General features: G+C 43.7%; 1 protein-coding gene across 4 annotated transcripts; it reads left to right on the forward strand.

Annotated features, from left to right (window-relative positions):
* The first annotated feature begins 563 nt into the window (after nucleotides 1-563).
* wipi1 (WD repeat domain, phosphoinositide interacting 1) lies at nucleotides 564-21,467 on the forward strand. Of its 4 annotated transcripts, XR_011926674.1 has the most exons (13): nucleotides 643-928; nucleotides 3,150-3,235; nucleotides 5,129-5,298; nucleotides 8,228-8,422; nucleotides 8,968-9,060; nucleotides 9,150-9,220; nucleotides 11,259-11,366; nucleotides 12,588-12,752; nucleotides 12,826-12,933; nucleotides 15,751-15,893; nucleotides 19,070-19,170; nucleotides 20,360-21,141; nucleotides 21,206-21,467. XR_011926674.1 is itself a non-coding variant. In XM_072442370.1 (12 exons), exons 1-12 carry the CDS (start codon nucleotides 828-830, stop codon nucleotides 20,435-20,437), a joined length of 1,419 nt encoding a protein of 472 aa, XP_072298471.1. In that variant the 5' UTR covers nucleotides 643-827; the 3' UTR covers nucleotides 20,438-21,467. The 4 variants fall into 4 exon arrangements, 3 of the variants coding, with proteins under 3 accessions (XP_072298473.1, XP_072298471.1, XP_072298472.1); XM_072442370.1 differs by having other exon boundaries at nucleotides 20,360-21,467; XM_072442371.1 differs by having other exon boundaries at nucleotides 5,132-5,298; nucleotides 20,360-21,467.
* Nucleotides 21,468-23,017: the final 1,550 nt, after the last annotated feature.

Genomic DNA, 23,017 nt, shown 5'->3' on the forward strand with positions numbered 1-23,017 from the left:
GAGAAACATGGTCTCTCCAGTAAGATAAAGTAATAACTTTATTTGTCTAATATTGAGAATATTGTATTTTTTGCGACAACACAAGTATAAGAAAATGAGCAAAGGATCAGGGATGTTGAACACAACACAAAGGCTATTAGTGATAAGTGTAACAAATCAACTATTAAAAATATGTCCTGATTCGTATTATACCTGTTTTGATCATTTAGCGTTTATATAAGATGGCGGAAGCGTGGTCTCTGATTGGCTGCCTCTCTTCATGCCTTGCTTCAGACTATGGACTGTAAAGTTTAGGTTTGGCAAATCAGCAAAGACGTTGACAATCACAAGGCAGCCAATCAGAGGCACGCTTCCCCAACACCTTCAATACTGATCAATATATTTTACATTTCACAAATTCTGAGACGTGTTGAAAGAGCCCGTCACTCCCACCACAACGCACTATTTGCTCACTGTCCAATCAGAATACAGCCCGTCCCTGCGTCATTTCCTTCAGCCAATAGGCCGCGGTGGGCGGGCTGCGTAGCGTCAGCTGCTCTTGTTTTGCTTCTTTTCCCGTCGCCCGGGTCTGTACGGGTCCGGCCGGCTCTGGACCGAACACGAGCCCTGGACCGAGCCCTGGACCGAGCCCTGGACCGAGCCCTGGACCGAGCCCTGGACCGAGCCCTGGACCGAGCCCTGGACTTTCGGCTTTCCCCGCGGGGCCTGGCTTCAGCCCGTCTCCTCTGGGTGCCCTCAGCCGCCGTGGAGCCTTCGTTTGCCCGCACGCAGCTGCGAGGAGCCGCTGAGCCCGGGCCTCCGGAGCAGGGCGAGGGGAGGCGTCCGAGATGGAGCCCGTACTGTGCGGGCCACAGGGGCCAGAGGATCCAGAAGGGCCCCCTGTACCGGAGACGGGCTTCAGCTGTGCTTCCTTCAACCAGGACACGACGTGAGTGTCTGGGCTGGAGGCTCCACACAAGTCACTGACTCGAGACTGACACCGCGGCTTTTCTATGCATTTGATTGATTTAATAAAGGTCAAATAGGCAAGAATAAAGATTTTGCACCTGTCTTTAAAGGTGCACAATGTAACTTTTCTTGTGGAGGGTCCATCACCTGCTGGTTACCATGGGGAATGTTGCCATATCTGTTTGGCACCAGCTGCCACAGTGGGGCGCTAGAGCTGTCGTCACCCACAGTGCCTAGTATAGTATAGTATAGTATAGTATAGTATAGTATAGTATAGTATAGTATAGTATAGTATAGTATAGTATAGTATAGTATAGTATAGTATAGTATAGTATAGTATAGTATAGTATAGTATAGTATAGTATAGTATAGTATAGTATAGTATAGTATAGTATAGTATAGTATAGTATAGTATAGTATAGTATAGTATAGTATAGTATAGTATAGTATAGTATAGTATAGTATAGTATAGTATAGTATAGTATAGTATAGTATAGTATAGTATAGTATAGTATAGTATAGTATAGTATAGTATAACTCTGGAGCGTGTGTGAATATGTAGTGGTTCTGGTGGCACGCAGATTGGCAGCCTCGCCAGTCTGCCCCAGGGCAGTTGTGGTTGCAGTAGTAGCTTACTGCCGTCAGCTGTGGAGTGAAAAAATAATGTGATGTGAAGTACCTGGAGGTCTAAAAAAAAAAAATGCAATATGAATACATTTATAATATAAGTATTATTGTTACTATTATTATTCATAATGATGATAGTAATAATTATTATTCATGATGATGATAATAATAATTTACCAGGAATGTGTCACAATATGGAATTAAATCTAGCTTGTTAGCCAAGTTAGAGGTCAGATCTGTGTACAGGCGACCACTGTAAGAATGCATTAAGTGTGTTTTAGACAATAGATACATGCAAGATTGATAAGTTTATTGTCATATGGTGGAACATATGGGGTGCAGGGGTGGAACCCCACACCAGAAACATTACATATGCTCATTTCATTTACATTTGAAACTACATTTGAAAATATACAACTATTAATGCACAATGAAGATGGCAATAAAAGTGTGCATGGAATCCAAATGAGCTCTGGAAACATGTGTATATTTAGTAAAAGTGAGACAGACTCGGACACATGTCCACAAAGGCTTGGTCTGGACTATAACTCTTAGTTTTATTACTTAGTAATAAGTGATTACTCATGCACAGATGTGTCAAATTTAAAAGTAAAGAATGTACTCTGACATGATTACTGCACTTATGCCATGCTACACTAACACTAACGAGTTTTAAAATAATATTTTTATGATCACTATCTGGACTATACAGACTCTAAAGCACATTTAAAATAGCTATTTCTAGTAAAGACAGTGGCAATATTAAATCAACATGTCAAACAACATATAAATACTTTTTAATTGACTTTTATTTAAAAAAAAAAAAAAGTTCTATAGTAATAAATAGTGTGACTCAAAGTGCTGATGAAATACTGGCCTGGGAGACAATAGTTCAGTCAATAGAGTTGTTTGTCCACACTTGATTGGCATTTGGAGTCTTCCTCCTGGCCTCTGTGAAGAGCGGTCACCTCCACTGCCCCACAGGTGAATACTGTCCTTGTGTCCATGGGCAAGAGAGACACTTCAGGTTAAGGATGAGGTTAGCACTTGGAGGTCGAAGAAAAGGTGTTATTTCAAATAGAACTTGTTGTTTGGAGTTTGCATGGCAATGATGTTCACAAATACAGCCAAGGAAATTCTAATACTGTTTCAGAGAGAGAAGCGTGGAAGAATGGGACAAAAAATGACACTTGATAGATATAGTATTCATTACCAACAAAAACCTCCAAATAAATTAAGTATTAAATGATTTGCAGAAAAGTTCAATTATTTTCTTTTGGTAAATGTTTTTCTACCTTCGAGATACTCAAAGTACTTTACATCCTTGTGTGGATTATTTTGACTGTTACCTGTATCTAGTGAAAATGTCAGTGGCACCTGTGAGGGTAAATGTGTATTTTATTTATTGTGCAAGTGTGTGTCTTAAAAAAAGAGAAAAATGACTGTTACTTTTTGATACCTTTTATTTTTCCTGTAGTGGTGCCATTTAAAGATACACAGCTCTGCATATGACCAGAAACACTTTGGAAACAGACCCAGCCGTAGAGTGTAACCTTGTGGTTCCTCCCCTGCAGCTCTCTGGCCCTGGGCACAGACAGCGGCTTCCGGCTCTTCTCTCTGACCAACGTGGACACCCTGGACTGCATCTACCGCAGCACAGGTCTGTGTCACACCCCCCGAGCAGAGCCATATCCACCCAGCATTTGATTTGGGGGCAACATAACACGTGTACTTTGGATGCGGTAACATTCTAGAATTTGATGATATCATTTCCGATAGAGTGAGTGGAGGCTATATTTCAGCTTTATAATAGTTAATTAAGTTATAAACAATACAACTTTGCAAAAATATTTTAAATCCTTTATTTTCACAACAATAAGAGTTTTCTTAGACATATCTTTCCAATGAATCAGTAAAGACAAGTTAACACTGACTTGTCCGGGCAATCAAGGGAAGCAGTGATTGGCCAATACAATCTAAAATTACCGTGTGTCACAACTATGTATAAATTCTTCTAAAATATATCCAAATAAGTCCGTTTTCCCCTCACTTCTGCTGCTGAAGCTGGGCTGAAGTCACGGTGTCTTTTACTGGCCTCTACAGGCCGCTGAGCAGTGCTGCGCGGGAAACATGATTCTTCTTCTCCTGCAGCTGCTCAGTCTGTTGGCGTGTTCAGAGGCCCGTTCATGCTCCGCCCTCTAACACGAGCTTTTAGAACCAACCGCTTCTTTTAGAACTCTGAAGACAAAACAGCCTCAAATCCATGGATCTGCTCGAACCACGCCCATCCCTAAAAGGTCCCGCACGCTACTGCAAGTTTGCTTATGCAAATGTTTGTTTTGCATGTGTGTTTCAGTAGCTGCTGTCACAAACAATCTGATTTGGGGAAGTCTGATGATTCCGTATCTATCTCAAAAGGACAATTTTTGCACATTAAACACATTTCATTTCATTTGAATTCAAACACAAAATCCACAAAACAAAGGTGTTTAAATATTTGTATTGGTCGGATGATTTCTGACGTATATGAGCCGTTTTGGCCCAGTGCACAACATGGTTGCTAGGTGACCGTTTTGGAATTGCCCCCAGTGTGAAATGATAAACTTAAAAATGTCCAAACTGGGATAAAGTTGGTAAAATGTTCTTAAATAAAATCTTTACTGTTTTAGAAAATGAGTCCAAATTGTCAGATGCCTTTTTACCATTTCTACCTTAGAAATATCAGTTTAAACCAGGGGTGCCTAAACGTTTTTCTTCGGCAGGCCAAAATGATTACATATTATCTGCGATTCAGGACTAAATAAAAATTGTTTTGTTTCTTTTGCAACTGCTGACTCTTTTCAGCACAAAATGAATTCAGAATAAATACTCCTCACACATCTCAGCACATCTTCACGTTTTAACAGTAATAACAAAATAAAGGTGTTATATGCTAATATTTTCAGATCATAACTGTTTTGTAATTTATATGTATTTTGGCTCTTGTCAACAGTATGGTTGCTATGTAACAGTTGTGGTATTACCTCCAGGAAGTAACTTTATAAACTTCACCAAACATGTCAAACTGGGGACAACTAGGCACATTTGAAGTAAATATGAAATATAATCATAATAAAGAGGCGCTACATTTAGTGAAACGTGCAGTCTGACCTGTCATATGCACTTTAACTGTCAGAGCTCAGAACTGTTGACCTGGTTTCTTCATATCTCTAATTACTGGGCCTATCCACATGAAAAAAAAGCTGGCACAAAGTGTTTTTCACAATAGCAAACATAAAAAATAACAAAAGTGCCATTATTCAATCCCAAAGTCATAACTGCTGTCAGTAATACAGACTTTAGGGAGTTTGTGGAGCCAATCCCAAAGAAATAATGAAAAGGTTCAACATTTGTGGATCATAAATTTGGAGATTTCTGTCAGAAACAGTGACTCCATAGAATTATATCGGATTAACATTAACTGTGTACTATTCTCCTTATGTCCTGTGTACTTTTCTCATAGTACACAGGACGTAAGTACACTGCATCCTGACTGTGTGCTCGTGTAACCCAGCAGACACTCCGGACGTGGGCCTGGTGGAGCGGCTCTACAGCAGCTCCCTGGTGGTGGTGGTCAGCGCTCAAACGCCCCAGAAACTCCACATCTACCACTTTAAGAAGGGCACAGAAATCTGCAATTACAGCTACCCCAGGCCAGTGCAGGCTGTCAGGCTCAACAGGCAGGTCAGTACTCTGAAAATATGACTTTTAATAATGATGTAATGTTTTTTCCTCAACAAAATATGTTATATGAGTAATCTACCCTATCTCGGGTTACATTAGACCGTTTTCCATTGAACTTAGGCATTCACTATTACAATACTATTATTCCAACCCGTGGGTGCTTAACATACTCTTTCAAAATGCTTATTACAATCAGACTCATATTCACAGAGAAATGAGTCATCAGGAACTGAATTTAGACGTGCCTAAATGCAAAGTTACACGTGGAGCGACACCGCGGTCAGCATTAACCTGCTGACCTAGTGCTCTCTGCCTCCTCTGTCTCTCCTCTGAAGTTTACAGTGAGAGCTGGTTCAGTCTGTGGACCAGAGGCTGAAGGATGTTCCTGCACAAGGAGCAGGTTTTACCAGGTCCAGGTCCAGTTTGTGTGTACGCTCATTTCAGGCGTCAGTGGTCAGCTCGCTCCATGTGCTCTGGTCCCGATCCGTCTCTAAACTAAAGGGCAGTGAGCGGGGAAATGGACCCTGTGTTTCAAAACTCTGACCCAAACTCATGTGTGAAATGTGTTTGAGAATAAAAGACTAACAAACACACAGACCTGCTCAACATGACAATGAAAGGCTTATTAGTGGACAAGCATTTATAACTCTTGACTAAAATGACTCATTTTAATACTAGGACCTAGGCGATAGGGCTAGATGATCAAATTGCATTTTTATTTAAAAAAAAAAGAAAAAAAAAAGAAGAAAATAAATTCTAATGATTAAAATGATACTATGGCCTATTTATAATAGCATATTATTATGATTACTGGTAATAATAGTACTAGGCTTAGGGATCATCTCAAAATAGGTTGAAGCTGAAAAATACTTTTTAGTCTCTCTCTGGACCCCTCCCCCCCTCAAAAGACTAAAAAACTAAAATTTCTGGCATCACATAAAATGTATTTTAAAAAGAAACATTAAAACATAACTTAACAGTCATCACTTGAAAACTCGCTCTTAAATAAACTCTCAAAACTTATTTTGAGAGTATTCTGTCCATCTGTGAATATGTCTTATCGTTTACAACGTCCGCGTTGATAAAATGATGGTAGTTTGATAGACCTTGCTCACCTCTAGTCCCTGAACATCCTTTGGTATGTTTATCAGTAGAAGTTATGACTCTCCAAATGATGTCACCTGTCACGGCATGTTTGTTTACTCAATCCACATGGTTCTCGGACCCTGGGGGCCCTACGACCATCCCATTCAACCGCTACGCCAGCACCATGTGCCAGCACCATGACTCAACTCGCTCAACCAGGAAGTCATTTAAACAACGTTTCTGATTGGCTGCTGAAAATGGCTGTACACGTTACATTTCACAACAAGCAAAGTCATGAGTGTCTGATGTCATGGCCGTCGGCCTAAAGCTCGATGATGAGAGAGTTTATTAGCATTTCAAAACAATAACACAAACATGTGTTGAAGCCTCAAAGCAACAAATAAACGAAATGTAGGTACAACCCCCCCAGATGAAAAATATTTAGTCTTTTTCAGCGTCAACCTATTTTGAGATGATCCCTTACCACTATTAATAATAATTCATAAATCACCGCCCCTGAAATGTTATTGGCATACATCAAACTGCCCGTGCTTGTGAGAAAATATGAGAAGATCTCAAGAATGATCGCCACTTCTGAAACCACCTGGCAGTCCACTGCTGCAAATGTACTGACCACACGGCCGTGATCATCGTGAAACATGCAGAGAGCCTTATTGAATGAACGCATTAGAGCAGGGGTCACCAGCCTGGTAAGAGAGGCCTGAAGGGCCCTGGGTGACTCTGTTCTAAATATAGAACAGCTCAGCCAAAGCTTTGCGTTTCGCCGAAAACTCTGCTAGGCCTATTTGGATGAGAGCTCCACACGTAGAGACGCAACAGACGAGATAACCAGCTTCAGGCATTTTTTATTCTTTCAAAATTCACAAAGTAATCACATAGTCACAAGTGCTAAAGTCACCAAACGGAAAGTAACACACCGCTGGATCTGCAGCGCGACGCACGGGAAGGAGACGGCCACAAAGCTTGAATTTAAAGAAAAGCAGAAAGGAGACAAATCATGCTCAATACATCATGATGAGGCTGTACAGATAACAGGACTCACGAGGACCACAGACCAGGACCACAGACCAGGACCACAGACCAGGACCACAGACCAGGACCAACTCAGAACTAAACCAGGTCGAAGTTTTAACGGGTCCAAACCCAAACCAGGAGTCACACAGGACCAGAGTTGGGGGTAATGCGCTAGAGTACTACATGCACCCATGTAATCTAGTACTCTAGGTCCTATTTCAAATCAGTAACGCATTAGTTTTGCTCAGGTCTCATCTCCTCGCCACATCCCAGAGCTCGGCGTGTTGTGAGCGTGCTCACTGTGCCACTAGTGACTCCTGTGACGCCAAAGAGAAATAAACCTTCAGATGCTTTAAAATACTCTAAGGAGTAAATGTGGAGTAACAGCGATGTGGTGAGTTTGATGTAGATAAACTACAGGCCTGAAACAAGTGTGAGTACTCTTAACGCGTTACTTTTATAACACAGTAACGCAGTAACATAACACGTTAGATTTCCAGGGCAGTAACGAGTTAGTGAGTTACTTTTAAAAGTAACGCTACTCAATAGTGAAGAGGACTGACCCAGGTCTACAATTAAGGCTTTATTTTTTTAATATGTGCTAATATTCACCTTTTCTTGTATTTTGAAAATTACATTGATTTATTCATTGAATGAGATAGTGCTAGATTTAGTATAACATTATCAGATTTCCTAATATTCTTTTAAACTGCTGCCTCGTCCTTCTGTTTTGGTTTAAAATGTGAATAATTATCACATTCAAAAACGTCATCATGCAGTCCAGTGTGAGGTTGGCTTGTCGTTGCAGAGACTGGTGGTGTGCCTTCAAGAGTCGCTGTTCGTGCACAACATCAAGGACATGAAGCTGCTGCAAACGCTGATGGAGCTGCCGTCCAACCCTCGTGGCCTGTGTGCCCTGTCCAGCTCAGGCCCCTGCTCCTATCTGGCCTATCCCAGCTGCCCCAGCACTGGAGAGCTGCAGGTGTACGACGCCTCTGCTCTGGTGAGATGCCACGCCCGACCTCAGAGCATCAGCATGAATGTCATTCATCTTAGATCATTTGATTTGGGGTTCAAAACAGCCACAATAAAAGAAGGAATTGTGGCTTCAAGAACTTAACTTTTGTGATTGTGATTTATTGGTGCCACCACTTTAGAAACTGTGTTGAACTTTCTGGCTGTATTGTTATTTCTTTCTTTCGAAAATGTAGAAGATACACTTACATTTAGTCATACATCCAGTAAAAAGAATATATGCATATAGAGAAAAGTGAAACTAAATTGCACTTTGGAATAAGTAAAACGTATATGAACCTAGCCCCATTCTTCAGTACAAGTAATAATGAATATTAATCAATATACAACACCACCAGGAGTAACAATCAATGACAAAAACGACATTTATTCATTTGGTTATCTTAGTCACATTATTGTTTTATTATGAATGTATCAGGGAATAATAATAGCATAATTAGAAAGAAATGAGATAAAAAGAGGCCATGGAGTAACGTCTCAATATACTTTTCTGACTTGTGTCTTGTGCATCAGAGCCCAGTGACAGTGATCCCGGCTCACCATAGTCCTCTGGCAGCTCTCAGCTTCAACGCCTCAGCCTCCAGACTCGCTAGTGCCTCCCGGAAGGTAAGGCGTGCTATTACACTTCAGCCACTACACAGGAGGCAGTAAATAATGTACTCTTAATGGTTCCATACTCTTGCCATGTTTCATAGGGCACTGTCATCCGAGTGTTCTCCATCCCTCAGGGCCAGCGCCTCTTTGAGTTCCGTCGCGGGATGAAGAGGTCACACTCTCTCCAAACTCTTTTCCTCACTCTTTCTCCTTCACATAACAAAGCAAGCAATTTTAAGAATACTTCATGAGACAACTCACATTTTCTCACTGGTTTGCCCTTGCCCTTTGTGGTTTTGCCAAGCCTTTTTTCCCTCATCAGAATCAGAAAAGGGTTTATTGCCATTGTCAGAGAACAGAATTCACAAACTAGGAACATGCTTTGGCTTTAAGGTGCAGCATACAACAATGAATGAATGAATAAGAATAGTAGTGAAATATATCAAAAAGGGCCTCCTTGTTTGGTATAAAACATGTCAGGCCAATCAAGGCAAGTGGTGATTGACCAGAATCTTAAATTACCGTGTGTCACAACTATATTTAGGTCCGAAATATATCCAAAAAGTTTTCCCCTCACTTCTGCTGCTGAAGCTTGGTTGGAAGTCCTCTACAGGCCGCTGAGCAGTACTGCAGGAAGTCTGTGGCCGTGTTCAGAGGCCCGGTCATGCTCCACTCTATAACATGAGACTTTAGAACCAGAGCGGACAGCAGCTTGTTTTAGAGGTCAGCACATGTGCTCTGAAGACCGTACGTGTGCTCCGAGGACTGCACGTGTGCTCCGAGGTCAGCACGTGTGCTCCGAGGACCGCACGTGTGCTCCGAGGACCGTACCTGTGCTCCGAGGACCGTACGTGTGCTCCGAGGACCGCACGTGTGCTCCGAGGACCGTACCTGTGCTCCGAGGACCGTACGTGTGCTCCGAGCACCGTACGTGTGCTCCGAGGTCAGCACGTGTGCTCTGAGGACCGTACGTGTGCTCCGAGGACCGTACGTGTGCTCCGAGGTCAGCACGTGTGCTCCGAGGACCGTACGTGTGCTCCGAGGTCAGCACGTGTGCTCTGAGGACCGTACGTGTGCTCCGAGGACCGTACGTGTGCTCCGAGGTCAGCACGTGTGCTCCGAGGACCGTACGTGTGCTCCGAGGTCAGCACGTGTGCTCCGAGGACCGTACGTGTGCTCCGAGGACCGTACGTGTGCTCCGAGGACCGTACGTGTGCTCCGAGGTCAGCACGTGTGCTCCGAGGACCGTACGTGAGCTCCGAGGACCGTACGTGTGCTCCGAGGACCGTACGTGTGCTCCGAGGTCAGCACGTGTGCTCCGAGGACCGTACGTGTGCTCCGAGGACCGCACGTGTGCTCCGAGGACCGCACGTGTGCTCCGAGGACCGTACGTGTGCTCCGAGGACCGCACGTGTGCTCCGAGGTCAGCACGTGTGCTCTGAGGACCGTACGTGTGCTCCGAGGACCGTACGTGACCGTACGTGTGCTTCGAGAACCGTACGTGTGCTCCGAGGACCACACATGTGCTCCGAGGACCACACAGCCTCAAACCCAAAAACTCAAACCACGTTGAAACATGTGCGAGGAGAAGCGAAGCACATGAAACATGGCAGCGCCATGTTTCAATAAACAGAATTAAAAACTATTTTTTTAGAGACAATTCTGTGTTTGTAGCAAGGCTCTGTTCATGTTTCTAATGATTAGACGTTATACAGCCATTTAACAACATAGAACGCTAATCATTACATAGCACGCGTAATTAGTTGTTCAGTGCCTTTCTAGTCCATTGAGCATCATTGACTCTGTAGGACAAGTGTTTGACTTTCACATGGGAGACTGAGGTTCCAAACTCACTTTTGATTAAAGACAACTCAGGTTTTCCTTTTATTCTTTAGGTCTTCCACAAATTGTTGTGGATTTTCTATCCTCCAATCAAAAGCCCTTTTGAGTCCTCAGACTTTGATGGAGGCAGAACTGATAATAATAATTAGACAAAATATATGTTTTCAAGGAGAACAAAGTCACTTTGGTGAAAGAGCTCCCCCTGCAGCTCCTTTGTGACAACACATGGTCAGAACACACATTGGTTACTGGTACTTGTTTAATTGAACAAATGGCACATGGGTTGGTATTCTATTCTCTCATATGTATCTATTATAAATGCTTTTGATAGCCCACAGTACATGTGTGACAGTGTGTGTTTTTTGCAGGTGTGTGGACATAAGCTGTCTGTCCTTCAGCCCTGATGGACATTTCCTCTGCACCTCCAGTAACACAGAGACTGTGCACATCTTCAGACTGGAGGACCTGGGCCCCAGGTACACAGGGGCCCCTCAGAGCCCGGACACTTGCTCTATATAGGATGTGTGGATCTGCCCCCCATTGGAAAGTGGCTAGTGTTGTCTTTTTTCATGGGTGGCCCTGGGTTTGTCAAACTTATTCGATAATCGATAATCATGATTACTGTATTCAGCTGTCAAGAGCAAAATAATAATTCATTTAATTATACATTTTAGAAGTGAAATTTTGTATTTTTCGTTCAATTTATAGCCTATGTTTTTGTCATATTAACTTAATTTTATCTTTCAGAAAGTTAGTTTGTAAAGCTAGTCACAAACTTGAGGAAAAGTAACATGTAACAACATTTTAGATTTCACTGTTTTGGGGCCAGAGTCTCAATTATCGTGATCTTTTTTCCCCTCATAATAATTGCAACCAATTAAAAAATAAACACTAACATTAGATATCGCAACACCAAAATTTGATATTGTGACATCATTAGTGTTTTACAGTAATGCTAAAAGTACTTTTGTATGCTTTTAACAATGTCATAACATTATCTCCTCATCAGAAACATAGAGTTGTGTTTATCACTGGGTCTTTTTTTTAGAATATTGTGCAAATAAATTTTGCAGAAACGCTCTGAGGTCGGAACTTTTAATGTTCAAGTGGGAATTATCGATTTCCATGTTGGCTGGAACCATTAATTTAACAGATCCATGGCTGAATCGCAGCATCAGGATAGAAGTCTGATGCCTAGCTACATTTATTCATTTATTTCGCCGTCAGAGGCAACCGTTGTTGTGATTTTGGGCGTTACAAAAATAAATTGAATTGAATTGAATTCACTGTTCATTCTCACTACTGACAGCAGAGGGCGCTCCCAATCTTACTTACCTCTGTGAAAATTCAGGTGTAGTTTTCCAAATCTAGACATAATTTTAGGCAAAAACGTGAAATACTAATGCGAAGGTGACCAAAAGATGTTTATAAGCCCACACAAAAATGTTCAGTTTACATGAAAATGAGGAATTACATGAAATACAGGTAATATTACAAGTACAAAGTAATGTCATTCGCTACTGCCCCTTATGATGAAAGACATATTTTTATTTTATTTTTCATACTTATATAACAAAGTATGCGTGTTTGTTTGTTTGTTTGTTTGTTTGTGTGTGTGTGTGTGTGTGTGTGTGTATGTATGTGTGTGTGTGTGTGTGTGTGTGTGTATGTGTGTGTGTGTGTGTGTGTGTGTCCAGTCGGGAGGACGAGGCGTCTTCATGGGGCTCCTACGTGGGCAGGATGTTCTCTGCCGCCAGCACCTACCTCCCAGCCCCAGTGTCAGACATGATGAGTCAAGACCGCGCCTTTGCCACGGCACAGCTGCCCTCAGTTGGCTGCAGGAACACGTGCGCCCTCACGGTGTAAGATGGGACCAGGGCTTGTGCTGTAGTCGATTAATTGTCTTATCAAACTGATCCTTTCGTTTGTCTTTAGGATCCAAAAGCTTCCACGTCTGCTCGTTGCTACGCGTGACGGAACACTGTACATCTACACCTTTGACCCGGCAGAGGGGGGCAGGTGCCACCTGTCCCACACACATAAGTGAGTCTGTGAACCTTTGTCTCCTCCTACCTTCTGGGGCCACGTCTCAAGTCCTCACTACCTTTCCTCTCCTCATCAATGTCTGAAAAAAAAAACAGGCAGCTGTACGGACACTATGGAACCTCTAAAGAAACTGATCACAGCATGACTCAGACTTGAATACTTGGACAGTAGGAGAGTTTGAGAGTGTGTGGACAGTAGGAGAGTTTGAGAGTGTGTGGACAGTAGGAGAGTTTGAGAGTGTGTGGACAGTAGGAGAGTTTGAGTGTGTGGACAGTAGGAGAGTTCGAGAGTGTGTGGACAGTAGGAGAGTTTGAGAGTGTGTGGACAGTAGGAGAGTTTGAGTGTGTGGACAGTAGGAGAGTTTGAGTGTGTGGACAGTAGGAGAGTTCGAGAGTGTGTGGACAGTAGGAGAGTTCGAGAGTGTGTGGACAGTAGGACAGTGGAGAGAGTGTGTGGACAGTAGGACAGTGTGTGGACAGTAGGACAGTGGAGAGAGTGTGTGGACAGTAGGACAGTGGAGAGAGTGTGTGGACAGTAGGAGAGTTTGAGAGTGTGTGGACAGTAGGACAGTGGAGAGAGTGTGTGGGCAGTAGGACAGTGGAGAGAGTGTGTGGACAGTAGGACAGTGTGTGGACAGTAGGACAGTGGAGAGAGTGTGTGGACAGTAGGAGAGTTTGAGAGTATGTGAACAGTAGGACAGTGGAGAGAGTGTGTGGGCAGTAGGACAGTGGAGAGAGTGTGTGGACAGTAGGACAGTGGAGAGAGTGTGTGGGCAGTAGGACAGTGGAGAGAGTGTGTGAACAGTAGGACAGTGGAGAGAGTGTGTGGACAGTAGGACAGTGGAGAGAGTGTGTGGGCAGTAGGACAGTGGAGAGAGTGTGTGGGCAGTAGGACAGTGGAGAGAGTATGTGGGCAGTAGGACAGTGGAGAGAGTGTGTGGGCAGTAGGACAGTGGAGAGAGTGTGTGGACAGTAGGACAGTGGAGAGAGTGTGTGGGCAGTAGGACAGTGGAGAGAGTGTGTGAACAGTAGGACAGTGGAGAGAGTGTGTGGACAGTAGGACAGTGGAGAGAGTGTGTGGGCAGTAGGACAGTGGAGAGAGTGTGTGGACAGTAGGACAGTGGAGAGAGTGTGTGAACAGTAGGACAGTGGAGAGAGTGTGTGGGCAGTAGGACAGTGGAGAGAGTGTGTGGACAGTAGGACAGTGGAGAGAGTGTGTGAACAGTAGGACAGTGGAGAGAGTGTGTGGACAGTAGGACAGTGGAGAGAGTGTGTGAACAGTAGGACAGTGGAGAGAGTGTGTGGGCAGTAGGACAGTGGAGAGAGTGTGTGGACAGTAGGACAGTGGAGAGAGTGTGTGAACAGTAGGACAGTGGAGAGAGTGTGTGGACAGTAGGACAGTGGAGAGAGTGTGTGAACAGTAGGACAGTGGAGAGAGTATGTGGGCAGTAGGACAGTGGAGAGAGTGTGTGGACAGTAGGACAGTGGAGAGAGTGTGTGAACAGTAGGACAGTGGAGAGAGTATGTGGACAGTAGGACAGTGGAGAGAGTGTGTGAACAGTAGGACAGTGGAGAGAGTATGTGGGCAGTAGGACAGTGGAGAGAGTGTGTGGACAGTAGGACAGTGGAGAGAGTGTGTGGACAGTAGGACAGTGGAGAGAGTGTGTGGACAGTAGGACAGTGGAGAGAGTATGTGGGCAGTAGGACAGTGGAGAGAGTGTGTGGACAGTAGGACAGTGGAGAGAGTGTGTGGACAGTAGGACAGTGGAGAGAGTGTGTGGACAGTAGGACAGTGGAGAGAGTGTGTGGACAGTAGGACAGTGGAGAGAGTGTGTGGACAGTGAGGGAGCTGCTTTTACTTTTGTAGAATCTGAATCTGTGGGTTTTAAAATGAGTCGTCAATAAATGTGAGTCCAAAGTCCATCGCTCCTTTCACTATTTCTCTCCTCTCTCTCTCCTCCCTCTCCTCTCTTTCCTCTCCCTCCTCTCTCTTCTCTCTTTCTCTTCTCTCTCTTCTCTCTCCTTGCTCTCCTCTCTTTCTCTGTCTCCCTCTCTCCTCTCTTTCTCCTCTCTCTCCTCTCTTTCTCCTCTCTCTCCTCCCTCCTCTCTTTCTCCTCTCTCTCCTCCCTCTCCTCTCTCTCTCCTCTCTTTCTCCTCTCTCCGCCCTCTCCTCTCTTTCTCCTCTCTCTCCTCTCTCCTCTCTTTCTCTCCTCTGTCTCCTCTCTCTCCTCTCTGTCTCCCTCTCTCCTCTCTCTTCTCTCTGTCTCCCTCTCTCCTCTCTTTCTCCTCTCTCTCCTCTCTTTCTCCTCTCTCTCCTCCCTCTCCTCTCTCCTCTTTCTCCTCTCTCTCCTCTCTCTCCTCCCTCTCCTCACTCTCTCCTCTCTCTTCTCTCTTTCTCCTCTCTCCGCCCTCTCCTCTCTCTCTCCTCTTTGTCTCCCTCTCTCCTCTCTCCGCCCTCTCCTCTCTCTCTTCTCTCTGTCTCCCTCTCTCCTCTCTTTCTCCTCTCTCTCCTCTCTTTCTCCTCTCTCTCCTCCCTCTCCTCTCTCCTCTTTCTCCTCTCTCTCCTCTCTCTCCTCCCTCTCCTCACTCTCTCCTCTCTCTTCTCTCTTTCTCCTCTCTCCGCCCTCTCCTCTCTCTCTCCTCTCTTTCTCCTCTCTTTCTCCTCTCTCTCCTCCCTCTCCTCTCTCTCTCCTCTCTTTCTCCTCTCTTTCTCCTCTCTCCGCCCTCTCCTCTCTTTCTCCTCTCTCTCCTCTCTCCTCTCTCCTCTCCCTGTCTATCTTTCTTGTGTATTCAGCTTTTGTCTTCTTCCGCTCAGACTTTTAGATGAGCTTCAGGATCACACTGAAGTCAAAGTGTCTGAGACATCGGAATCCTCTGGACCAGGAAACTCTTGCCCCACGTATGCTGCCACTGCCGCCTTACCCCCGGCCCCCGGCCTCACTGCAGCTACGCTCACAGGTAAAGTCGGTTCCCATGTCCGCCGCCTTAATCTTCGCCCCAGCGCTCACCGTGGCTACGCTCAGAGACAAGACGGGGACGTGCATGTAGCGGTGGCACGGTAAGCGGGTGCCAACTACTCAACGCAAGTGGTCCACAAGTGACAAAGCTTTTGATCCGGTGAAATCCTGAGAGAAGACCTTGGAATACGCTCTGCTTTATCCTGCAACGCTGAGGATGAACGCAAATGGAAACATCGTGCTTTGGGGGAGGAAACATCGTGCTTTGGGGGAGGAAACATCGTGCTTTGGGGGAGGAAACATCGTGCTTTGGGGAGGAAACATCGTGCTTTGGGGGAGGAAACATCATGCTTTGGGGGAGGAAACATCGTGCTTTGGGGAGGAAACATCGTGCTTTGGGGGAGGAAACATCATGCTTTGGGGGAGGAAACATCGTGCTTTGGGGGAGGAAACATCGTGCTTTGGGGGAGGAAACATCATGCTTTGGGGGAGGAAACATCGTGCTTTGGGGGAGGAAACATCGTGCTTTGGGGGAGGAAACATCGTGCTTTGGGGGAGGAAACATCGTGCTTTGGGGGTGCTTTTCTGCACAGGGGACAGGACGACTGCACTGTATTAAGGAGAGAATGAATGGGGCCATGTATTGTGAGATTTTGGGCAACAACCTCCTTCCTTCTATCTGAGCCAATGCTCAGATAGAAGGAAGGAGGTTGTTGAAGATGGGTCGTGGCTTCCAACATGATAATGACCCAAAGCACACAGCCAGGAGAACCAAGGAGTGGCTCCATAAGAAGCAAATCAAGGTTCTGGAGTGACCGAGCCAGTCTTCAGACCTAAATCCATTAGAAAATCTTTCGCAGCTGAAACTCTGTGTTGCTCAGCGACAGCCCTGAAACCAGAAGATCTAGAGAAGATCTGTGTGGAGGAGTGGCCAAAGTCCCTGCTGCAGTGTGAGCAAACCTGGTCAAGAACAACAGGAAATGTTTGACCTCTGGAACTGTAAACCAAGGCTTCTGTACCAAATATTAACACAGATTTTCTCAGGTGTTCATCAATAACATTATTATTATCGTATTATTAACAATAATACATTATTTAAAAAACATACAATGTGATTTATGCAACTTTTTTATTTTCAACAAAGATCGGTCCAACATTACAGAGACAGACATGAGTGAAGATCATGTTGTTTTGTACATCACTCTAGATCTGGAACAGAAACAAAAAACAAATGAAACAAATTGAATTCTAGTCCATTCAATGTCACACAATTTGTAAAAATATGACAAAGGACATTGAGACATATGTAGAGAAAAACGACAATGGTGAAGTTTTTCCATCCCATTGTCTGGGATGCAGCTAAGTCTGTTTTGAGGGGCAGGGTTATTTCTGTCACCTCAGCCCAAAAGAAACAAAGGCAGAAAAAATGTAATGATTTACACAACAAACTAAAGCTGTTGGAAGCGAAACATGCAGAAAACAAGGATCCTCAAATGCTACAGAAAAAAAGAAAAAAAACAAAAACCTCTTGTGAAGATATTATGAAAGTGGTTAAGAATTCTCAAAACTATTATCTTGGAAGTTTAGCAAACAACAGGCAGAGAGAAAAAATGGGCAGAAGAAACAGAATTAGGAGCTGAAATAACAGTGACTGAAATCAAAGTGCAAACAAAAGACTAAAAAACAATAAATCTCCAGGGAGTGACGGGTTCACCTCAGAGTGATATAAAGCTCTAAAAGACACAATTACTCCTTTGCTTTTATCAACTTTTAACTGGGACTTCCATCCATTTTCTACCGCTTGTTCCCTTTCGGGGTTGCGGGGGACTGGAGCCTATCCCAGTGACTTCAGGCCTTAGGCGGGGTACACCCTGGAGGTGTACCCTTGGTGGCCAACTTGTCGCAGGGCTGACACAGAGACATAGACATTACAAACAGTTCACTCTCACATTCATTCACTAGGGCCAATTTAGAGTCACCAATTTTTACCTAACACATGCATGTCTTTGGACGGTGGGAGGAAGCCGGAGAAAACCCACGGTAACACGGGGAGAACATGCAGACCACACCCAGAGAGATCATGTGATGTTGGTCTGGTCCGGGAATCGAACCCACGATCTCCTTCTTGGAGAGGGATTTGAGCCTTTTTTTTTTTTTTTTAAGTCCCAGTAAGTAACTGGGACTTAAAAAGCTCAAATCCCTCCCAAGTTGGAAAGAAGCCATCAGATCCTTCATACCTAAAGACGGGAGGGATCGACTCGACTGTGCCTCACACAGACCAATCTCAATTTTGAATATGGACTGAATTGTTTATTATGTCCAAAGGAATGATACAAATATTCCCGAATTTAATTCACAATGATCAGACAGGATTCACCACCAAACGACTCATCTTTACACATGATCTGCCATGCTGCACAGTGATGAGGCGGGAAGGAGTTTCAACTCACTGAAACACCAGGAGCGGACTACAGGAGCGGACTTTACACAACTCACCCTTCGAACCTTCATTGATAGATGCCATCCAAGCAAGCCAGGAGAAGGAAATGAGGAGGAGGTGGAGCAAAGAATCGACTTTGGAAAAGATTCAAACGACGACCGCTCCCGTCAATCATTCTCTCAAATCGACATTCTTTGAGTAACAAAGTGGACAGCATACAATAAGATAAGATAAGATAATCCTTTAATGTCCACACATGGGGACATTTTGGTGTTACAACGCAGTAGATACAGAGGAAAAGGACAGATAAAAAAAAAAACACTCTTAATAGAACTCTTATGAACAAAAACAGGTCCTCTCATCTCTTAATAGGGAATGGAGGGAATAAAATAAAAACAAAGATAAAATAATAATAATAAAATTAGCTGGCATAAGACAAATAATACTAATAATACAATCATACAGTGGGCGCTGTAATGAATTCCGTGAAGCTTCCTTGCTTTGCTTCACAGAAAAGCTGGTTACAACCGGCAATGCCCGAGTCACTTTATGAAATACCTGGATTACACTGTCTGGGCCCCAGGTGAGACTCTGACAGTCAACACAGTTCAAACTGGATCTTTTTTGTTTTCTGAAGGTTGTTGGATTTGTGGTCTGCAGTATTAGCGCTGTAGTTTTGAATTGGTACGTCCACATTCTAAGATCGTGTCTGATCTGTGTGTCTCATGTGTGTCCAGGCTACAGTGAGGATGGCGGCTGTAGAGAGGGCGAGGTGATCCCAGAGCACGAGCTGGCAGCTGGACCTGTGCGCCTGGACGACGAGAGCGAGTTCCCCCCTGTGAGCCCCCAATACACACACGCACACGCACGCACGCACGCACGCACGCACACACCTACGCACACGCACGCACGCACACACCTACACACACGCACACGCACGCACGCACACACACACACACACACACACACACACACACACACTGAAACATCCCATGACTTTAGTTTACACAATAAATGGCAAAAATGTCCAAGAGAAAACTCAAACCCCACTGCAAACAACGTTGTGTCCGACCTCTGGCATCTGTCAAAAATAGATCCTTGCATATTTGAACCGCAGATGGACCGTTCACGTTTAACACATGCTATGGGAGGTGCTTGTATCCACGATCTTGACCTTTCGGTCATTACCCAAAGCTCATAACCAAAGGTGAGGTCAGGAACGTAGTTTGACCGGTAAATCAAGAGGTTTGCCTTTCGACTCAGCTCCCTCTTCACCACAACAGTCGATGCAGCGACCGCATCACTGCAGCCGCTGCACCGATCTGAAGAATCTCACGCTCCATCCTTCACTCACTCACTCACTCACTCGTGAACAAAACCCCGAGATACTTGAACTCCTCCACTTGGGGCAAGGACTCCCCACCCACCTGGAGAGGGCAAGACACCTTTTTCCGGTCGAGAACCATGGCCTCGGATTTGGAGGTTCTGATTCTCACCCCTGACTGCGCCTAGAAATTCTGTCCATAAAAACTTAACAGCCCTAGATGTGTGTCGCTTATAAAAACTTTAAACGCCTAGAACTTTTAAAGAACAAATTAAAGGGATATAAAGTCAAAGTGGCTCAGACACAGACACAACAAGAGCAATTGTTATGTTATTTAAAAAAAAAAAAAAAAAAGTATTCTTGTTGCTGCTGTTGTAGTGTGGCATAACTGCACTGGGACAGAGATGATAAACTTTGGGCTGCCCTGTGGTAGAGTGGTTAAAGCGGCAGCACATATGCTCCCCGGCTCTGACAATTTACTGCTGTCCTCCCGTCTTCCTCATCCCAATTTCATGCTCAGCTGTCTAATAAAGGGAGTACCATATGCCCCAGCGCACCTGCAATTTACAGATAAACGTTTAATGCAATACTGTGGAATATTCTCTCTAGGACCCTCCACTAGAAAGTTACACAGTGCACCTTTAAAGCCCATTGATAGTATGTTCAGATGATCTCAAAAATACATGTTCTTCTGTGTTGGTAGATCAAATGTCGAGATGGGAGGGACGGTGTCCTCGTCTCACTGACCTTCTCTGAGACAGAGAGCTTCTGCAAACTCTGACCAAACAACAACAGTGACTATCGTGCTGCTCCTGAACTTCCTGTGTTACATCACACCAGGCGGAGCTGTCCAAAGTAGCAATACCCATATTCTAATATATACTCAAATCGGAACTAAATACTCATGTCATCAAGACCATGGGAAAAAAACATGAACATGACAAAATTTGACCTTTCTTAAATAGTTTTAAAGTGATCTGGATCTATTTCACTTGTAGGTAGCAGACCGCATGGAGCTACTGGAGAAACAACCAAATCAAGTTGTGATACTACACTGTAAAAATAATACCTAGGTCAGATAAATAACTTTAATTTAGAACATTTTGACTTGACAGGACAAGTAAAATGATCTACTATTTGTTCTTATATAAAACAGCTAAAGTTTTTTCTTTTTTTTATGTGTTTTACGGTTTCATTGGTAGATATTTTACCTGTCAAATGAAATCTACTTAAATATACCTTTATTGAAGTCATTTTAACGTAAAGCACCAGAGGCAGTGCTGTGGCTACTCACCAGCACCATGGTAACGGCCCATTGTCCAGTCATTTCAGATAAACACGTCCCATACTGTGTACACATGATGACACACTTACTTATTCATGTACTGTATTGTGCTAAATGATATGTTGTTTTTTTGTTGAGTACTAATGCAAGTATGGGAAACCGTGTATTTGTTTTTTATATGGAAATTAATTAATTTTAATGTTAAAGAAATGCCTCAAATTGCCTACACTTCTGCTTGGCCCTTGGCATCTGACGTCTCCTCAGTATTCTCTTCTCTCACACCAGCTATATTCAAATATGCATGCTGGACCATTATGTACTGTATGTAAAGACTTGAGGAATATTTTATTAAAGCTAAAATGTCTATGTATCATGAATAATTCCAGTTTACACCATTATTATTGTCAAAACTGAACTAAATGTTGCCTTCTCTCACTCACAGAGGGCTATGTTTGTGCCTGTAGCATATATGAAACTGCACAAGACCAAAGCGGGTAAGATCCAAATAAAAAATGGACAACATGGACACACGTGTTTTTGTTGTTGAATATAAGTTGTAAAAGTGCATTTGAATATGGATACATGCATAGATAATATGTGGTGGATATGAGTCTTTCCTCTGAAACCACAACAGGTGCAGAATGAAAAAAACAGTCTGTGACGATATTTGAGTTAGAAAGTGGTGTCATTATTCAAATATACAGGTTATTGTCTGCTTAAAGCCATGAGATTAAAAGGCCAAATTTGATTTCAATGCTCAACAGGATTTTCTTCCAAAACAGTGGAGTTACAGTATATAGATCTATGCCCTCCAATCTGATTTAAAACTCTAGAATGTTAAGATCTCATGAAAACAATATTTATAATCAAATTCCATTAGCTCTGCACTGATCGAGTCATGTCTTATGTTGTGTGAAGATTATTTTAAACACATAGTGAAAGCGCAGGAGGCACTCTCGCTGAAACAGGAAACCGAATGTTGTCACATGACCATATGGGGAAGACCTGTGTGTGTGGGAAGGTTTTTAATTGAATCCCATGAATGTTTCGCACAGGCAGGTTACGGCAGGTTTTGCAGTGAAAAACCAATATGACAAGGTTAGATTATGCTGCACCTGCTTTTCAGAGAGTAAAGACATGACTGCTCAATTCTAGGGTCATATTCTAACTCAAATTATGCTACCTTTGGAGGCTTTTGTAGAATTTGGTTCCCTGTGAAGCTTGAACTATGACCCCTTTTGAGAAAAAAGGTTACACATTTGATAACTTAAACATACACAGCAATCTCAATTCTGCTCCCTGTCTGTGGAACAAAACTCAGAGAAGTTTGAAATGAAATGATTTTATGCCTTTTAAAAAAATGAAAGCAAGCACTTAGCGCCTGATTTTGTGCACAGATTGTGTGCTCTTTCGCATTGGTGCTTTAATTCAATTCAATTAAATTTATTTTTGTAATGCCCAAAATCACAACAACGGTTGCCTCTGAGGGCCGCAGTGAGAAATGAATCAACAATGTCTGTGGTGGCGAGGGACGATGTCCCAGAGTCCTCTGTCCTTAGACCCTCCTTCTCGGCCAGGAAAAACTACAAAAAAAACCTCCTTGGGAAAAAGTAGAAACCTGGAGGAGTTCCAGAGTGAAGGAGAGACCTGACTCTCACAGACGGATGTGAGGGAGACTGGAGCTGGAGCCACTCTTCAGGCAGATGAGGGACCGTCCACACAGGGCAGGGACCACTTCACCAGGGGAGGGGCATCTGGGTCCACAGGTCCTCAGGAGTGAGAAAAAGAAAAAGAAGGCGGTGAACAGTTTGCAAGTGGAATTAAAAAATAAATATTTTTTTATAGAATAAGTAGTCAGAAGAAGAGGATAGTGCTCAAGCTGTCATACTTCCCCCAGCACAGTTACTCCTAGGGCAGCGTAGCTAAAGCTGTGGGTTTATGTTTCTGTTCCTAACTAGTCTGACCATAAGCGATTTCGAAGAGGAACGTTTTAAGCCTGGACTTAAATGAAGAGACTGTGTCAGCATATTTAACATGGGTCGGGAGCTGATTCCATAACACAGGAGCTTGATAGCT

This window comes from Eucyclogobius newberryi, unplaced genomic scaffold (assembly GCF_026437365.1).
Source record: "Eucyclogobius newberryi isolate DKJ021-1_F unplaced genomic scaffold, fEucNew1.0.hap1 SCAF_13, whole genome shotgun sequence".
NCBI classification, from domain to species: domain Eukaryota; kingdom Metazoa; phylum Chordata; class Actinopteri; order Gobiiformes; family Gobiidae; genus Eucyclogobius; species Eucyclogobius newberryi.

Excerpts from the sequence above, each read along its gene's own strand:
- wipi1 (XM_072442370.1), top strand. The coding sequence starts at position 828 with ATGGAGCCCGTACTGTGCGGGCCACAGGGGCCAGAGGATCCAGAAGGG. Across the intron at positions 8,423-8,967 it reads TGTACGACGCCTCTGCTCTG|AGCCCAGTGACAGTGATCCC; the intron begins GTGAGATGCCAC and ends CTTGTGCATCAG. Across the intron at positions 11,367-12,587 it reads CTGGAGGACCTGGGCCCCAG|TCGGGAGGACGAGGCGTCTT; the intron begins GTACACAGGGGC and ends GTGTGTGTCCAG.